Below are 20,086 nucleotides of genomic sequence, written 5' to 3' on the forward strand. Positions count from 1 at the left end.
TCATAGGAATAAGATTTGCCTCACCTCCATGTATCCAAAGAATTTTTGAATTGTGATTGGTCTAAAATTGCACATTTTTGCCAACAATCATATGGGGCATTTGAAGATTCTCGGACCCCCAAACTCCAATTTGGCAATATCGAGTTGCTCTCTCTCTCTCTCTCTCTCTCTCTCTCTCTCTCTCTCTCTCGTGGTAGATTGGTTATCCAAGACTTTCCGAGTTCCCTCTTGAAGGACAAATTCCCTCTTGACTAACACAGTTCTTGAGTTCGACACTCGGCGGATACATCCTTTGGGATTTCTTCTCACCTCTTTTTCTCTCGACGCTAATGTCATGCACATGGTTGGCGCAATGTAGCCCATCGTGGAACATGAATCCCTTCAAGTGGTGGAGCAATCGTAGCATCAAGCAAAGCGAAGTCTCAGGCAGCTCGACTTCAAGCACAAGCTCACAAAACAGTATTTGTGGATGGATAGCCGCCATTATCCACCTTGTGTCAGACAGGAGCTCATCAGCCCTGCATTCTCTGCCGAGCATCAACGATTTGGAATCTTCAATAATCCCACCAATACTGATGCTCTTTCACCCTCCCTTGTATGGTCATGCTGTAAGAATAAAGACCTATCAAGAGGCATCAGGTTACATAATGAGCTCCAGAAAATGGGTTTGCTTGACAAGAATTACTCAGATGCTTTAATCACTATGTACGCGAAGTGTGGCGAGCTTCAGAAAGCTCAAGATTTACTTGACATGTATAAAAGTAGAAGTATCATCCCTTGGACTGCCTTAATAGCAGGCTATGCCCGAAACAAGAAGGGCGAGAAGGCTTTATACTGTTTTGAACAAATGCAACACAAGGGCATCCTTCCAAATAAAGTGACCTATTTGTGCGTCCTCAAAGCCTGTGCTACTATTGGAGCCATTGACAAGGGAAAGGAAATCCATGATGAAATTTTGAGGCAGGGATTGTTGAAGCAACATATTCTGCTGGGAGGTGCTTTAGTGGACATGTATGCCAAATGTGGTGCACTTCGCCAGGCTCGAATTGTTTTAGAGAGGCTCCCTTCTCGCAACATCATCTCTTGGGGTGCCCTGATTGCAGGATATGCTCAAAACGGGCAAGGGCAACAGGCATTGGACTGTTTCGACCAAATGCAGCATGAGGGCATCCTTCCAGATGAAGTGACGTATGCGTGCATTCTGAAAGTCTGTGCTGCGATTGGAGCCATTGACAAGGGGAAGCAAGTCCATGATGAGATTTCGAGGCAGGGGTTGTTGGAGCATCATGTTGTGCTGGGTGGTGCTCTTGTGGACATGTATGCCAAGTGTGGTGCTCTTCGCCAAGCACACATTGTCTTGCAGAAACTTCCTTCTCGCAATGTCGTGTCTTGGAATGCTTTGATTGCAGGGTATGGTCAAAACGGGCAAGGCCAAGCAGCCCTAGACTGTCTCGATCAAATGCAGCAAGAGGGCATCCTTCCAAATGAAGTGACCTATACATGCAGCCTGAAAGCCTGTGGTGTAATTGGAGCCATCGACAAGGGGAAGAACATCCATAACGAGATTTTGAGGCAGGGGTTGTTGGAGCATGACATTGTACTGGGTGGTGCTCTTGTGGACATGTATGCCAAGTGTGGTGCTCTTCGCCAAGCGCAGAGTGTCCTAGAGAAGCTCCCTTCTCGCAATGTTGTCTCCTGGGGTGCTCTGATTGCTGGATATGCTCAAAATGGGCAAGGCCAACGGGCTCTGGACTGTTTTGAACGAATGCAGCGTGATGGCATCCTTCCAAATGAAGTGACCTATGTGTGCATCCTGAAAGCATGTGCTGTGATTGGAGCCATCAACAAGGGGAAGAAAGTCCATGATGAGATCTTGAGACAGGGATTGTTGGAGCATAATATTGTTTTGGGTGGTGCTCTTGTGGACATGTATGCCAAGTGTGGTGCTCTTGGCCAAGCACAAAGTGTCCTAGAGAAGCTGCCCTCTCGCAATGCCATCTCCTGGGGTGCTCTGATTTCAGGATATGCTCACAGTGGGCAAGGTGAACATGCTCTGGGCTGCTTTGAGAAAATGCAGCATGAGGGCATTCTTCCAAATGAAGGGACCTATGTGTGCATCCTCAAAGCCTGTGCTGCAATTGGGGCTGTTGAACAGGGAAGGAAAGTCCATGACGAGATTTCGAGGCAGGGGTTGTTGGAGCATCATGTTGTTCTAGGTGGTGCTCTTGTGGATATGTATGCTAAGTGTGGTGCTCTTGAACAGGCGCAAAGTGTTCTAGAGAAGCTCCCTTGTCGCAACGTCATCTCCTGGGGTGCTCTTATTGCAGGATATGCTCAAACCGGGCAAGGTCAAAAGGCTCTAGATTGTTTTGATCAAATGCAGCGAGATGGCATCCTTCCAGATGCAGTGACAGTCTGTTGCCTACTGAATCTGTGTAGTCATCTAGGTCTGGTGGAAAAGGGCCAAGAATTGTTTGATAGTATGGAAGCTATTTATGGTTTGAAGCCCAATATTTCAACTTTCACCTGCATGGTTGACCTTCTTGGACGTGCCGGGCACCTGGTGAAGGCTGTTGAAGTTATCCAGGGGATGCCATTTTCTGCTAACTTAGCCATCTGGCATTGCCTATTAGGTGCTTGCAGGAAATGGGTAGATGTCAATGTAGCGACTTGGGCGTTTGAACAGGCAGTAGAGCTAGATAAATGTGATGGAGCAACCTACGTGTTAACGGTGAATATATTTGCGGCGGCTGGCATGTCAGAGAAGGTCAAAGACGTTGAAGCCATGAGAATAAGGAACAAAGTGTGGAAGCTGCCAGGTTGTAGTTCATGGACTGATCCACATATTAAGGTGCATGAGTTTTGTGTTGGTGATACAAAGAATGTACAAAGCAAAGGGATGGCTCGAAAGTAGAGGATATCATGCTTAAAATGCTGCTGGCAGGGGATGAAGACTTCATGCAGCAGCATTGTGTGTTATTGCTCATAATGTGCCTTTCATAGGGTTGACACAAGGAAGTAGCTTGCTCAACAGACATCAAAATGGAGAGGCCATGTCAAGGTACATTGATTGGAATGACTCTATCTTGCGTCACATCAATTGTCGGAAAATCACTTACACAAAGATTCATGGTGAGAAATTCCTGCAACATTTCTGCTAGTACAGGTAACCACAGGTAACTGACACCAAATCAAAACAATCATTGTCAGCTTTAATTACATCTCTCTACAGTAGAATTGAAATCGATTTGGTGCACAAGTGAGAAATTAGTAATATTGATAATTAGCCGGGGGGGGGGGGGGGGGGGGGGGGGGGGGGGGGAGAGAGAGAGAGATATGATATGATATGATATATGAACGTCTTCAAAAGGCCAAAATGACCTATGAGACCAGCTGATACAAAGTGGTGAAACTAGTACAATGTCTGAATACAAAAGTACAAAGGTACTGAATGCAAAAATAAAAGTGAGAAGTGAGTAGTGACAATGAAAATGAAGTGTAGAGTAAGTTCTCAATGACACTCCGGATGTCGTGCTAGGATGTCCTTGATCCTCTGCTGAAGTCTCCGTCGATGGAGTGTGCTCCTGTGTCTCGGTCGTGGTCGCCTCGATCTCCCAAGCTCAATTGCCCTGTCAATGAGGGTGCCTTTGTATGCACGCGGGCACAACTCTGCGCTGGTGGTTGCTCTCCTGGCTTTCCCGATCCAAAGAAATCTGTGATCGGTCTCTGTGACTGTCGTGTCCCATGTTTCCTCAACAGACTATCCCTATGCCGTTGTAGCTCAAGTAGATATAAGCCAAGGCATCTTTGATCCTCATACTTCATGACTCTATCGACATAATGAAATGACAATCCATGGAGCTCACAATTTAGTTCGGGCATGGAGGTACCCCAACACAAGAAGTTTTGGACAAATTCTCACAATAATTCTCACATTGTGACTTACCTCAACATCATGAGCTTCTGTGAGGGAGGCACTGCATACCTAGCTAGGTACGATTGGGGGCAGGGGACTGCCGGCCCGGTCGGGGGGCTGGTGGTCCCCTGCCCCCAATCGTACCTAGCTAGGTTTGCGGTGCCTCTCGAGCAGAAGCCCATGATGTTATGCATCGAATGAAAAACACTGGAAAAGACTCCGTTTTCTTACATGACAAAAATTCTAAATCTTCTTGTGCAAGGATCTAGAGGCCATGGGGCAGTCTGCTCAAGGTTTTGCCTATATAAGGGACAAGAGGGTGGGAGGTAAGTACAGACTGCCTAGTTGAGGGTTGCACCTCCTTGTCTAGATAAGATCATCACATAAAACCTTTGTTGTAGGGAATATCTCCTTGTCCAAACTAGGTTGTAACTTGGGAGAATCTCATCATGTGATGCCCCGTATCAGGAATTGTCCATATGTAGGCAAGTGGTTCTCTTTTGTTTATATGGAGGGTGAAGAAAAGTGCCTTCATCTTTTTGCTTTGTCAGCTTGTTCAATCTCTAGAAGTGCAAGTTCACATGTTAAATATTGAATGAAATCTGATTGTGAGAGGCCCTATATATGCATATGCAAAAGATATCCAATAAGAGTAGCACGTCGTGTTTGAAAGAGTTATGATAGGTTCCCTAAGGACTTTATGTAGCACTTGTTGACACTATTGAGTGTCTTAAGTGCTAGTGAACGTGCAAAGAGGGCTTTTGTTGGCATTGCCTTAAGGCAGGGTCTAAGGGGAGGAAATTTGTTGCCATGGCCATAGGGGCTTTGGCCAATGAAAAATTGGTGTGTGAGGGTGTTTTTTTTGTGTGGCTTACATGCAAGGAATTAACTAATTCTGGGGTCAACGAGGTAGAATTTGGGCGTGTGAAGTATAATCGACCAACAACGGTGACTTCTCGCGTTCTGCAGCTCTTCTCCTTCGTCAGACCGTCTTGTCACCAAGCTCCTCAGTCTTGCGCAAGATTTTATTTTTTTATTGTGCCACTATGGGCAGTGCCCTCATCTACTTTAGACGACCTTGTTCTATAAGCTTCTCCACTCTTTCCTCAATATGCATAAGCACTTAAGTTATTCATCACCTTTGTAGGGTTCGCAAAATAGACTTATAATTTAATTCTTATGCTCACGTCCTCTAGTATGAGAAAAATTACTTACATAGGCTCAACTCTATAACTTGATCTCAAAGCACACAAAATATGAAAAACAAATAGATACTATGTACATGTAGACTACCATCTAAGCACATTGTGGTGGCTATGAATGCGTGTTGCATCTACCATCTAAACACATTATGGTGGCTATGAATGCACGACTCTTGACTCTTATATAAACAACCTTGCTATGGCTACTTTGACAAGCTTTGATAGAAGGATAAGGCCAACACATATTCTTGTAGTTTGAGATCCTTCCACCGCCTGCTCGATTTTGATAAACTCGATCCCTTGTGACATTCGGTGACAAATTTGTGATATTTTTGGAGCTTAAGTTTTTATATTGAAGCAAAACTGAAGGTGGCCTTTTAGATGGCTCTACAATGATAAACAAAGTGTTGGGAACGGAAGTCTATAGCCTCTCCCAGAGACATGGCAAGGGAGTGTGCGCAGAGAAGAAAGAGTGAGAGAGGATAAGATGCGAGTGCACACAATGAAAGAGGAGTTATCATTTAGATTTTAGGCCTTTTATAAGCATTACAAAATGTTCATACGATGGTGTGTCCGCCCAAGTTGGGCTGAATCTAACAATCGTCCCCTTCAACCAAACTTGGCGTAAACCGTGAGCTTTAGGTTTTTTCAGAATTTGGTGTTACTATCGAGCTACCATCATGCAGGTTTTTGGTTTACTCCCAAAACTTGGGTTTAGGTTTACCTGTTAACCTCATGAGAGTGGGTTACAAAACAAGATTGGCCTTTTCATAATTCGTGAGGGAAGGTCTTACCGTTAGCATCATCGTATCTGCCGAGGCAGTGTCTAATCCCATAGCACATTTTTGGTTTTCCTTTGTGATACTCACAAACATATGAGAGGCATGTGGGATTCTACATCAATCCTTACTCGACATATAAAGCAAGGGAAGATGTGCTTTTGTCAAATGCACATCATTTGTAAGTGGATTATTGGGATCTTGCATGAAAAATCCCTATTGCTTGAGGCACCCACCCACCACCACTCGTAGCTACTGTCACTTGTGATGCTCAGGTTGCTGTTGAGGTTTCGTGTGAACACACTCCAAGATTAAAACGAGGCCATTTGAATTTTTCTTTGTAAAAGCTTTAATAAAACAAAAATGATGTGGAGTCAAAGGTCGTGAACCATCACTGATGACGTGACTGACATCAACAACAATGCTAGGAGTATTCGCAATATCATAGAGGGAGGGAGAGAGAGGACACGAGTGGGTTGAGCTTTATAAGTAGAGCCAAGGGTTGTCATAGCACTGGCCCGACAGTGTTAGAAAAAAACCGGGGTCCAATGTATTTTAACCGACTGAAATCCTAAAATCCCTGTTAGATTTTGAGCTTGCCTTGAAAAAAACCGGGAAGTTTTCACAAATTTTAGTGTAATTATCGGCAAAAGCTTTAAATTTTGACCTAAAAACCAAGAGAATTTCAAGCTTGCCCCCGCTGCTCCTCAGTGATGTTGGGACATAGAATGATCGTTGTCTCGTACCAACAGAGGCCGGGGGGACATTCCACAAAAGACTTGGGCTCCATAGTGACATCTAATGGAACAAGAGGCAAAAAGGGACGACAGCTGCCAGTGCTTGCTTCCAGATACAAATGGCAGGTCTTTGAAGCATGACGGTGGTGTAGACCGAGCGGTAGTACACAAGAAGGTTTATAAATTTTCTCATGTAGGAAAACAGAATCTTTTTCAATGCTTTTCATACAATGCCGCTAACATCATGAGTTTCTGCTCAAGAGGCAATGCATACCTAGCCATGCATGATTGGGGGCAGGGGACCGCCGGCCCGGTGGCGGGCTGGCGGTCCCCTTCCCCCAATCGTACCTAGCTAGGTATGCGGTACCTCCCTCACAGAAGCTCATGATGTTGAGGTAAGTCACAATGTGGGAATTATTGTGAGAATTTGTCCAAAACTTCTTGTGGTAGGAGCCAAAGAGGTCGAGGAGGGCAACGAGAAGGATGAAGATGCCAATGATGACTGTGCGCCAATCCTTCTTCACATTTTGAATTACTTTTGCATTGCAAGAATTGTAGCATAATTGAACACTTTGTTTGTGCACTCCCCATCGGCAACACACGAGGACTCTCTAAATTCATACAAACCAGTGGGTGGCAGACTGTTTTTGTGAATGAACTTCTTCTTCCCCATTTTTTGCTCCTCCTTTACTATAATTTCATCCTCTAGATCTACAAACCAAATCTCTAATACCACTTGTTGGGAGAGGAAGCCTATAGCCTCTCTCTGAGACATGGCAAGGGAGTGTGTGCAGAGAAGAAAGAGGGAGAGAAGACAAGATACGAGTGCACACAATTAAAGAGAAGTTATCATTTAGATTTTGAGCCTTTCATAAGCATTACAACGTGTTCACACAATGGTATGTTCGCCCAAGTTGGACTGACCCCAACACAAAGTGGCTCATTGGGAGATGAAACAATATATTGCTCAAGTTTGGAATGTCCACTTTTAAGATACATTTTTTTTGCTTGGAATTCCAAAACAAAGCTATGCTTGCCCTCCAAGGAACAACCCCACATTGATTTCATTATATGACCAATGCTCTAGATTGAGAACCTTATACAATTGTATGTGGCACATATCCCATGACTTTTCCTTGTCATAGCTTAATTTTAAGCAGTTACAATCTTACTTTTAAGCAGTTATAAGTTATATGTGGTCGTCCAATAGTCTTACACCTACCAAATGGTATCACAAGCATTCCTTGAATGGTTAAGGGCTTATGAAGAACAAAAGCAGTGAGGAATGTAAACAAATGAGCAGATTGAGCACTTTCTTGGCATCGATTTGTGGTCAATGTGTCATTGATTTATTGACTATCTAGAGGGAGTGCCTACAAAATGAAAAGGATTTGTGAAAATGTATCCAAAGGGAAGGCGCCTACAAAATTAAGAGCATTTGTGAAAAGACATAAGTTTTTGTTCATGCAAATCAAATTAGGTTGTTGTTGTAATGATTAATAAATGCTCATGTGAATCTTTTGGGAGATCAAAGAAAGGCAACAAGATAGTAATGGATATCAAGCAATCAGTGCCATAGAGGAAGAATTAGATGAGAATGAAGAAGACTTGGTATGAGTGCCAATGATAAATTCACTGTGAGTCTTGCTTACATGGCAAGGAGCACATGTCACATGGTGAAACATAGCCTCACAAACCACAATTTTCACATGGCCAGGTTTTCATAACATTAATGATTTATGGAGCCAATCCATAATGTAAGTAATGATGAGAAAGAGATCTTGACCTCCTTTTACAACAAGAATAAAATTTATATAAACATATAAATGATGCTATTTGAAGTGTACTTATTATTGCATGTCTTTGGGAACAATTTATCCATTCATCCATTATGCTCATCGTTGTTAATTGATTCCAAAGATGTTGTACATGAAATTTTCACTCTAGATATACAAAATGGGTAAGTGTCAAAGCTTCACACTAAATAGGTAAACTATTTAGTGCCTTAACAAAAATAGAAAAGATTAAATGATAAGTCTAGAATGTATTTTTTTGGCTACACTTTATATAGGTGTATCATCCATAACCTAGTGTATTTTGATTAGTCAAGGAGTAGTTTTATGGAAGATGCTATAGAACCACTAGTGTCATGTACCAAAGAGACAAATGCGTGGTCAAAATTGATGTATGATACATTGCTGCCTCGTTTTATAGGTTGTGCTCAATCACATGTAGATTGTTGCCTCGTTTTATAAGTTGTGCCCAATCATATGTAGACCATTATGAAATAGGATATTAGCCCATGCACGTTTATAACAATGTCACTAATCAACCTATACTAATGTACACGTACATGATGTACATGGAAGTGAAGGTTTGCAAATGAGCATGCTACAACCGGAAGCATGGAGTTCCCTGCAAAATACCCGAAATAGCATACTACAAACCATAGAATAGACTAATCGCCATACCTGGCAACCGCATAGACGCATAAACAAATAGAGATAGAGAGTGGGAGAGAGTAACAGAACGCGTTAGGTGCACCTCCTAGAGCGGAGTGCTACGTCGACACGGCGAGAGAGAAGAGGGGAGAGGAGAGAAGAAGTACATAGACACTGGGTGCAATCTCCCCCCGTGCAAGAGTGACCATTTCCCTCTTGCACTTATTTAATTTATAGATTCTTGAATGGTCAAAGTGAGTACAAACTGGCCGACCGGTCATAAATGGCCAAAGCTCATAAAAAGTACTTGAATAATAAAGTGTACATAAAATATGATATCCTTTTGCAATAGCTTAGCTCGGTCAAGCCTTTTCCACCTGTACAGCTGCAATAAATAATAAGATATCAATTCCATAACATACCTCTTTGTTGGAAAGCAACTGTCCTCAGTTGCGAAGATAAAAATCTACAAACAATACTTGTCAAAAACAGTGATTAGTATGTTGTGTCAAAAACATCACATAATGAAAGAAAAATTTATGAAACTAAACAACATTAGCTTATGCCTGCCGTCATCCACATACTACCTATTCTAGTGTCCCATACCACTAGAATAAGCAGTATATGTCAGACCCTGATGAATCAGGATATCATTGGTCACACTCATCATTAATCTCATAATGTCAAGTCTCATCATATAAACACTGCCATAATAATCACCAGATACCAAATCCCAATCCAATTCCAATTCCACAATATAAGTCCAAATCCAAATCACTTTCATTATGTACCCGGGTAACAAAATCATACAGTTGTAGTGGTGGCCAATCCTGCAACCTGATTTTGTGATTGGTGTTGCCTAAACCGACGAATCTACACCTGACGTGCTGCCTAAATCGGCGAATCTGCACTAATACTGCCTAAATCGGCGAATCTGCATTTGATATTGTTTAAAAATCATGAAACTGTAATGTTCAATGTGCTGCCTAAATCGACGGATCTGCACCAAGATGAGTATCTACACACTGCTTAAATCGGCGAATCTGTGTGCTTATGACCAATGGACTAGACAAGGCATAAAAACAAAACATCTACTACCCGTTTGACATAAAATTGGAGTATGCTTATGTGACAAAGTACTTACAAACAATTTTTCTAGTATCCCAAAGCACCTTAGCTCACATGAGTAGCTGCATAGCTTATGGACAAGTGAGCTCAGTAAAAACTTCCTTTCAATACCATTAGAAGTCATGTTTGAGTATGCAGCTTAGAACACAATGCCGAGAAATGAAATATGAAAAGAGGAATGTATTTCATGTACATACAAGGAGTGTATACTGTTTTTGAACATATATATACCAGTGTGTGTGTGGGGGGAATAGGCACAAATAATAGAAAGTTGCACTAGCATTGTAATAATGTTTCAAGAGGGGTATTAATCAGAATGCATTAAGGAGTGTCATACTTGGATTTTGATATGAGACCATTATAGTTAGATTTATCTGCATAGCTTTTCTTTTTTAAAAAAACAAAGCACTAAAAACAATTGAAAATGTTGGGATCTGCAAATAAAGATGAGAGAGAGATTTTTGTGTTTATACTTGATAATTGGTGACAATGTAGGGCATGATAGTATAAAAATAAGTTAAGAGGCACATGACTCATGAGAAGTAAATTATTGTTTACATTGAGCTGGGTAGGGTTTAAAATTCACAAGCCACTGAAGTATGGAACATCGATATTCATGAGAAACTCTATTATGCAAGCGGTTAAGTACCACTAACTTCATGGTCTATTACCTTTCTCTTAGGAAGGAAATTAGTTGGTAGCTTATCGTGCTTTTCTAGAAAGATTTTTATGAACAATGGCACCATCATATGTGCTAGAGAGCATTTATTACAAGAAAAATAAAATGAATAAATATATATATTATTATATAGCTATGTTTTCAAACCAAATTTTGTTCAAGAGTTATGGGCTACACGAGCCTTCGGGTTCAAGTGCGAAGGGAAATTTGAATTATTTATGTCTTCTAATTCCGGTTTCGTATTTTGAGCTCTAAGGGAAAAATTGATTTAGCAGGGCAACCTTTATGCCAAATAAAGAGAATGTGAAGAAAACCCTTATTGAAAAACAACATATATCGAGGATATTGGTCACATTATAGAGATATTTCATTAGCCATAGTAGCCATAGCCTAAAGTTGTGATGAAAAGCAATATTGTCGTCGACAATGTGTGTGGGTCTCCGACATTGGAGAAAGTATTGCCGTGGGCGTCGAAGAGCATCTTCAATGTCTATCGTCGGAAGGAGTCATAGTGGGAGGGGGAAGAGGATAGCAAAATGAAATGTTATATTACGAGTCTTCAAAGTCCTATGGGACCAAGCTCAGACAACCTTTATGGATTTAATACAATTTTTGGATACAAAATAAAATGAAGTAAAGTAAAAAAATAAAATAAAATAAAAAATCTTCAGGCTGAAATCATCATCGGTCGTCGTCGTCGTCACTGCCCGAGGATGCCCGATAGCGGCCTGTTGTTGCTGAGAGTCTGGATAAGCTTCGTCGAGGTCCACTTCTGTACCAAGTCAACGCGGGAGAGAGAGGGAGAGAGAGTGAGTTTTGATAAGGCTAATTAGCCTGTTCTTGGCATTCAGTTAGCTTCACAGAGAGTCACGAGGGCGAGGAAGATAGTGAGAGTCCATGAAGAGATGTCGTAGATTACCTCTTCTCGTGGATAGAGCGTGCAGTTCTCCTCTGTAGTTCAAGATGTGGGTGGCAAAGGTAGCCATGGCTTGCGTAGCCACCCGCGTGGCTCGCTTCATCAACCCTAATTCTTCTCTTGCTCACCATCGGCATTCTTTGTAGCAGAGCTTTCAAGTCTGCCACCGCTGCTACCTGCCCAAAAGAACGCATGTTGGTGTCGCATTCGCCCTTGACATATCCTTCGTCGAGGTTCCTCTCACTAGCATCAAACTAGCAGCTGAACAAATCTACTCTATTGTGCTTGACATCAGCGCTAGCCCTGCTCTCATCAAAGGCCACACTCGGCCCGACCAGTATGTGCAGCTTCGAATTGCTGGCAGTGGTAGCAAACCTGCGTACATGTCGATTGCATGCCCCCCAAGTACTGCAGAGCCTCCGGATCGCTCGAGTTTCTCATCAAGAATGTAAAGGGCCAGACTGCCGGCTTGTTATGAGACAAGGTTGAAGTTAGCCCTGTTTGCTGGAAATGGGTTTGCCATCGAGAATCTCTACCCAGCTGAAGACTTTCCTTTTACGTGAAATCAGGCTTCTTAGGTGTTTGCGGCATCCCAGCATTGTCGAGATTATGCACATCATATTACCACCTTCATCGAGGGAGTTGAAAGATATATAGGTGGTCTTTGAGCTTATGGAATCTGATCTACACCACATTGTCAAAGCCAACAATGATCTCTCTCCAGAGCACTATCGGATAATTTTGTATCAGCTCCTTGGAGTTTGGAAGTTTATCCACTCTGGTACTTCCCTTCACAAATTTTATCAGAATGGGAAGAGTTTCTCCTTTACAGGGTAGCAAGATCTTAATGAGTATAGGGCTTTATCGTGTTGGTATGTGTGCATCTGTGTGTATGAGAGAGAGAGAGAGAGAGAGAGAGAGAGAGAGAGAGAGAGAGAGAGAGAGAGAGAGAGAGAGAGAGAGAGAGAGAGAGAGAGAGAGAGAGAGAGAGAGAGATGGTTGGCGGAGGCTCTGAGAGAGAGAAGGTGGTTTGCATGAGGGTACAAGGCGGATGGCAGTACAACTGAGACAAAGAGAGAGTAGGTAGCCATCCTCTACATGGTGTGGGCGACAAAGAGAGAGAGAGAGAGAGAGAGAGAGAGAGAGAGAGAGAGAGAGAGAGAGAGAGAGAGAGGGATGGCGGCTCAAAAAAAAAAATCCAGAGAGAGAGAAAGAGGAGGGGAGGGGATGGTGTACACACACGTGGTGGCAGCATGTCGACCCTCTGCATGAAGATGGTTGGCAGAAAAATTATAGGTCACGAGGACCACTACTCTTTGACGAGCTGAAACGGTTGGCGGGGTTTACTACAAACTGCCCGTGGAACTTCAGTATCCTGCCATGCCTGGACGGTGAGTGTATTGTGCCGCATAAGCAACTAGAGAGGGGGGGGGGGTATCGACAATGATTGGAAGACTGTAGTTGGTGGACTGCATGTTGCTGAGAGAGCAAGAGACAAGTAAGTTGGTTGGCAGCTCGAGTTGATGGCGACGCCGGTGGTTGGCAGGGGGAGAGTGGATGGTGTGGGTGCCATGAGGCGCGAGAGAGATATTGTGGGCACCCGTTATGAGCCTCGGGATGGCAGTGGCGGTTACCTATGTGAGAGAGAGAGAGAGAGAGAGAGAGAGAGAGAGAGAGAGAGAGAGAGAGAGAGAGAGAGAGAGAGAGAGAGAGAGTGAGAGAGCATGGTGGCTGGCCAAATAGGAGCCCTGAGAATGAGAGAAAGAGCGTGCGAACTTCGATTGGATGAGAGAGAGTGTGAGAAACACTGGTTGACTGAGAGCAGACAAAAAAAAGATAGCGCTTGGCTGAGAGTGATACCTGCGGGCGGCTGCATGGGGAAAGTTGCAAGGGAGAGAGAAAGAGAGAGAGAAAAGCTTGTGGCGGCATTGTAGGTATTAGTGGTCATGTTGAGGCTGTAGCGCATGCAATTCTTGCAAAATGCTATTAGTGAAATAATATTAAAGCGTGCAAGCCAACTAAAATAATGGGAGGTGAAGTTTGACAGCTCCAAACCCGTAGGTTTAGTGCTCCACACACTAATGGAAGGATGAGGTTCGTGCATGGCAGCTTATGGAGGTCACTGGTTGTTGACGACTAAAACCAGGCTTGGCTTGTGCGGTACTCTAGTAAGGCCAACCTCCAATAATTGCAACGAGTGAACGTCTCTATTCTTCCTCGAGCAATGGCGACCAAGGCAGTCGCATATGGGGCTTTTTCACAGCAGGCATGCGTTGCTTCCTGCTAACGATTATGATTATAACTCTCTCCTCTTCATCATCCCAGGCTCAAGTATAAACACAACATCAAAAGTTCACTTGGAATTCTTAATCTTCTGATCTGGTATTCTTGTCTAAGCTGTTTAGCCTTTGTAAAACCTTAAAATGTTGCCTCGTTATCCTATAATGTAAACTGTCGCTAAGCCCTCTCGAGTAAGATTCTGCTCTCTTTAATATCGACCTACTAAATGCTATGTATTACTCCTCTTTGTCGTAACTAATCATCTCAACATGATTTTTAGTTTAATCCATGTTTTTTTTTTGTGTTTAATTAACACAATATTTACATTAACAAGCACTAAATTATGGTGATAAAGAAAGGACTCTCTTAAATTTTGACCAAAAAACATTAATTGTATCATGCAATCAACATTAAGTGAAGCAATTAGCAAAATCTGCAAACATAAGAAAAAAAAAAACCACTTAGCTGTTGCTTCTCAGATTGTTCAGTCTGGGAGCGTAGCCTCAGCTCTGATACCACTACTATAACCGGAAGCATGGAGTTCCCTGCAAAATACCCGAAATAGCATACTACAAACCATAGAATAGACTAATCGACATACCTGGCAACCACATAGACGCATAATCGACGATATACACGAACAAATAGAGATAGAGAGTGGGAGAGAGTGACAGAACGCGTGTAGGTGCACCTCCTAGAGCGGAGTGCTACGCCGACAGAGCGAGAGAGAAGAGGGGAGAGGAGAGAAGAAGTACACAGACACTGGGTGCAATCTCCCCCCGTGCAAGAGTGACCATTTCCCTCTTGCACGTATTTAATTTATAGATTCTTGAATGGTCAAAGTGAGTACAAACTGGCCAACCGGTCATAAATGGCCAAAGCTCATAAAGAGTACTTGAATAATAAAGTGTACATAAAATATGATATCCTTTTGCAATAGCTTAGCTCGGTCAAGCCTTTTCCACCTGTACAGCTGCAATAAATAATAAGATATCAATTCCATAACAGAGCAAGCTAAAAGTATGCCAAAGTGGCTATTACAGCCTTTAGGTGACAATAATTGGATGTTTCTAATTGTACTCATTTGGCTTTTCATTGTGCCTCTTATACATTAAATTGATATGCTTTGGCTATTGAACCTACTTCATTGGATGAGGCACATAACTAAAAATTGGTTAGTTGCTATCCAAACTAAGTATGATGCTATTATGAGCAATGTCACTTGGATTTATGTGTAAGTTTCTTTCTAACAAAGAGGCCATTGGTAATAAGTGGGTTTACAAGATAAAGCATTACTCTGATGGTAGTGTTTGTTGAGGTAAGCCCGTTGCTATTACTCATAGTGAGAACAAACCCTTAAGTGAAGCATGCACCATTTAAGTGCATAGACAATGTTTAGGGATAATTGATAATTAGATTATGTGTTAATTCTTGCTTGATTGCATTGGATAATTGTTTCTATGACTCTCAAAGCTGCACTATTTTTGGCCATTGTTGGTGGGCTTGCACAATACTTCCCTTGCAAAACTGTCCAACCATCTACACACGTGTGCATGATAAGACCTTTTTTCAAGAGCTATTAATGAGCCTATGTATGCAAAATCTGAAAAAAGCCTCAATGATGTTGGGATGGATTAAAGCTCGAAGAACACTAATCATCTACTATTTTCCTCTTGAGGTGTGTGTGTGCGTGTGTGTGTGTAGCTTAACTTCACTAGCCTCAACAAGTGGTTTTGGATTGGTTTTTAGTTACAGCTTTTTGGCCTAGTGGGAGCCACCCATAATTGGACAAAAGAGATTTTTCTTTTTGTGTTGGCCAAAGGAGGCTTGCTGCTTAGATTCATCGCCCCATATGTTGAATTTTGTAGATGTTGTCCACCATTTGATCGACCTGCATAGCTGCCATCCTGGCCTTGCAAGGTGTTGCTAACGTTGCCTGTATCGTGTCATTTGATTGATTGACCTCCATAGCCTTCATTCTAGCCCTACAAGTTGTTGCTAACGCTTCCTGTAGCATGTTATTTTCTCACTGGTTGTCATATTGATTTTTCGGCCCACATGATGCTTGTCATTGCCAACACTATTGCCCATGCTATTATTCTGCTATCTAGCCACTCACTCCACTCTTGCCTAGCCTCTCATCAACTAGCTTCACCATCAAGCTCACATTGGCATGTGCTTCTCTGCCTCATTTGCCACATCATCACTACCCTTGCAAAGCATTGCAAAATTCTACTCATGCCTCGTCATTTGTAGCAAGAAATTATCCCACATGCAATGTATCCAAGATCTTGGCGTACATAAAAGGCCTCATTCTCAACGCAAATCAAGTCACTCCCTTGGTTCAAGTAACTCTTATTGTTGTGTCCCTTATTATAGAATTATGTTTTTCATTGTCTTCTAAATATGGTACTCCATTTTTCTCGGTCCTGTTGATGGGTGTTGTCATAGCACCAAAGGAAAATCATGTAGCCTACTATGATTGCAGAGGTTTTCACTCTAGCCTTTTGTAGTGTGCTACCATAGAAAACTTGGTAGTATGGGATGATGGAGTTGGAAGGAACAATTCATGATTCTATATACTCACATAAAAGACAATTTCATGTGGTTAAGTTGATGTGGATGACAATGCTAGAATGCATAACAATGGTTCAAGCATGACTACTGCAAAAAGGGTTGCTAGAGTACATGCAGCACTTGGAGAAGAAGAGTGGGAGAATCTCTAGTGCAAGTCAATAAAAGAAAACTCTTGTGAGGCTAGATGGTACTAAGTGTGTTCATACATATCCCTACCCTATCATGGTAACCAATCGCTCATGGAAGAGATGCAGTGAACATGAGCTAGCACTCATGTATAGGGAAGTCCTAGATCCTAATATGATCAATCACAGAAGGTAATTAAGCCAAAGATTTGCAAAAATCTCTAAACTTGTAGTCAAAGTAGAGACTTTGTGGAAAAATCTGTAAAGTTTCTATGCATAGGTACATAAGACACATTGACATCTCTTGCAGCAATAGTATCCCTAACATAATGATAATGACTTGAAGGTACTTTGTGAGAGCATAAAAAGCTGGGTTGTTAGGTTCATAATTGCAATGTGCCTGCACTATTATTGAAGATAGTGGTGTCCCAGACTTGAAAGAGATCAGATTGGTTAAGTCAACGATGCATTCGTGGCTAATACATGTAATAAAAGAACTTAACTAACGTGCAAACTTAATTAAGAGAGTTGTTGCCAAATAGAGAGAAGATTATTGCATTATGTTTTATGTGCAAAGGTTGCTCTTTTGATACTAAAATCAATTACACTTCTTAATTTTAATTATGATTTCCACATCACATTTCACATAACACATACCACATGGGCTATAGAGCTCATACATAAGCATATAACATGGAGAGGGGGTTTACAAGAGATGCAAAAAATCCCACATCCCAACAAGACTATGGTCCAACACCCAAATTAGCCATAAGGTGTTTGAGCAAAATGCACTAAACCATAACAAAGTAAAAGTTTTGTACTGGCCACAATAGGCTTCTTCTTGCAAAACCCCAATATGGATGTGTTTCCCAATCATGGATCAAAAACCACTTGTGGACATTCAATAGTTGCATCAACTAGCCAACAACAAGATGTAGAGTGCCACACCCAAGTAACCAAATATTCTCTTCACAACCTGTCAATGCTTAGAACCTTGGCTATGCACAATTTTCTCACGATATAAATCTACATGCTGATTTTCTAACCTCTTATGGATATGTAGATAAAGCATCCAATAGCCTAGTAGTAGAGACCAATAGCAAACTAATCTCTAGTATCATAAAGACTTTCAAATGTGTCTCCTGGAGTGGCAATATGCTTGCAATTTTCAAGGCTAAATTTGCATGGTAATGTCTTCATATACTTTATCTCTTTGTCTAACACAAAGCATTACCTTAGTCACATTGCTTGTCATAATAACTAATATCTAATTCTCCTAAATGATTTTCTCATGTTAAACTGATCATTTAATATGGGGAAGTGCTAGGGGAGAAAAAGCTAGAATATTGGTTAAGCTGGCAGACCGGCCATAGTAGGGATCCAAAGGAGGGAAAATAGGGATCCAAAGGGGGGACCATTTGCAAAAGAGCAATGTGCAACAATGGGCTTTAAAGACCCTAAGGTTCAGCCCATTAAGACTTCCAAAATGATGAGGTTCCAAAAATCAAAGGTTATGTCCAATGGTTAAGCTTAGGAAAATTGGATGCTTTGTGTGTGTGTGTGTGTGTGTGTGTGTGTGTGTGTGTGTGTGTGTGTGTGTGTGTACAAAAGTCTTCATGAATCCTACAAAGGAGGGGGCGAGCCTTGCAAGTAGGGGATGAGAGAGAAACATCACACACACACACACACACACTCACAAGCCTCCTTTACACAAAGGGAATGAGGGACACATGTCAGCTCCCTAGCAAAGCTGCCCACAAGGTGTACTCAAATCCTATTGGATGGCCATGGAGGTGGACCAATGAGAATTAGGCTAGAGTAAATCTAGTTTTATTGATTTAAAAACACTTAATAAAAGAAACAATAAGAATTAAGCTCTCTAGAAGACTATTGGACAGTCTCCCAAGGGGTCCAATGAGCATTCAACAGCCCAATGGCTTGCCTGATTCCTATTGGCCAGGAGACGAAGGGATCCGATGAGAGTTTAGTTGCATTAATTAATTACCTAAAGCTCTCACAAAAGGGGAAAGGGGGACACATGTCAAAGGGCTATCACTTATGCTGCTTAAATTTCATTGGCTAAGCTGGGAGAGGTCCAATGGGGTGTCAGCATGAGTAAAATGCAAGAGGGGTCGACCAAGAGAGAGAGGGGTCTGAATTTCTCAAGGCATTATCACTTATACATTCACACTGGCTCATGTGTGAAGCAACAAGGCTCTCTCTCTCTCTCTCTCTCTCTCTCTCTCTCTCTCCTTCTCAAGCTTTAATGGAAAGCTTATCACCTACTCCAAGCTTGTGAGAAGGGAGGCCTACACCAACAACTCTTGGCTTTGTGATGCAAATCCAACCAAAAGCCAAGCTTCAATGCATGCTCATCTCCTCTACCATGCTAATTACTAAGCTATGCTATGCTAATATGAGTGATTATGTGAGGAAATGTACATCTTTCTCGTAAGACTACTCCTTCCCCTCAATCTACTCTCATACCCCGCTAGCTCTCACCATCTTCGAAGGTGTGTGGTCTTGGATTTGAGACCGTGAGGGAATTGATGTTGTGTTTTATAAGCATTTTGCTTAGTGCTTGAAGCTTCCATCTTCATTGCACTAGCTAGTTATTGAAGGAACACAAAGGATTGTATTGTAAAATGTCTCTCTTGATGGGAGAAACCTATAATACAAAGCCTTTTGGAGGGGAGACCAGCTCCATATAAATCCGGTCACCTGTTGTCAATAGCTTAATTTCTCTCTCTTTTGAAGTATTGTTCATGCTATCTAACTAGGTGTTATGATTTTTGTTGCTCTCTCCACCCAAGCACTCCTGTTATGCACATTAGGAACCTATTCTGATGAAATGCTCACTATGTTCATGTTATTTTCCGCTACACACAAGTTACTAGGCCATTAAATGTTACATTGCTTAAAGTGCATGCCCAAATAATGATGCAAAAGATTCACACCACCCATCTCAAGAAAAGAAGCATTCAAAGCAGCTTTGAAATCAACAGTGTTCTCATCCAATCCAGTGTGCATCATGGCATCAACATAGAGAAAAATTACAGTACGATGTGCTCTTAGTGGGCCTATTTTGACAACCAAATGTAGCCAAATAAATATTTACCTTTTCACACCAAGCACAAAAGGCTTCCTTTATTATTTGAAGCCTTTTACAATCTGTGCACCTCTTTTTCTTATCCTTTTTTAACAAAACCTCAAAGTAGCATTTTCTAAACTTCCTCATGTAAATTACCATTCAAAAATGAAATTAGGTAAAATTGGTATACATTTAGCCCTCCCTTGATGGCCATT

At 41.9% G+C, this 20,086-nt stretch overlaps 1 protein-coding gene and 1 pseudogene across 1 annotated transcript; both read left to right on the forward strand.

The window, feature by feature from the left end:
- Positions 1-277: 277 nt before the first annotated feature.
- LOC147448839 (pentatricopeptide repeat-containing protein At5g27110-like) lies at positions 278-3,259 on the forward strand. The gene has a single exon (XM_086521297.1). It carries the CDS (start codon positions 470-472, stop codon positions 2,912-2,914), a length of 2,445 nt encoding a protein of 814 aa, XP_086377423.1. The 5' UTR covers positions 278-469; the 3' UTR covers positions 2,915-3,259.
- Positions 3,260-11,866: 8,607 nt separating this feature from the next.
- Positions 11,867-12,361, forward strand: LOC147448840 (fruit protein pKIWI502-like; annotated as a pseudogene).
- The last annotated feature ends 7,725 nt before the right edge of the window (positions 12,362-20,086 follow it).

The sequence above is a fragment of the Adiantum capillus-veneris genome, chromosome 10 (assembly GCF_014529385.1).
Source record: "Adiantum capillus-veneris isolate H3 chromosome 10, ASM1452938v2, whole genome shotgun sequence".
Lineage (NCBI taxonomy): Eukaryota > Viridiplantae > Streptophyta > Polypodiopsida > Polypodiales > Pteridaceae > Adiantum > Adiantum capillus-veneris.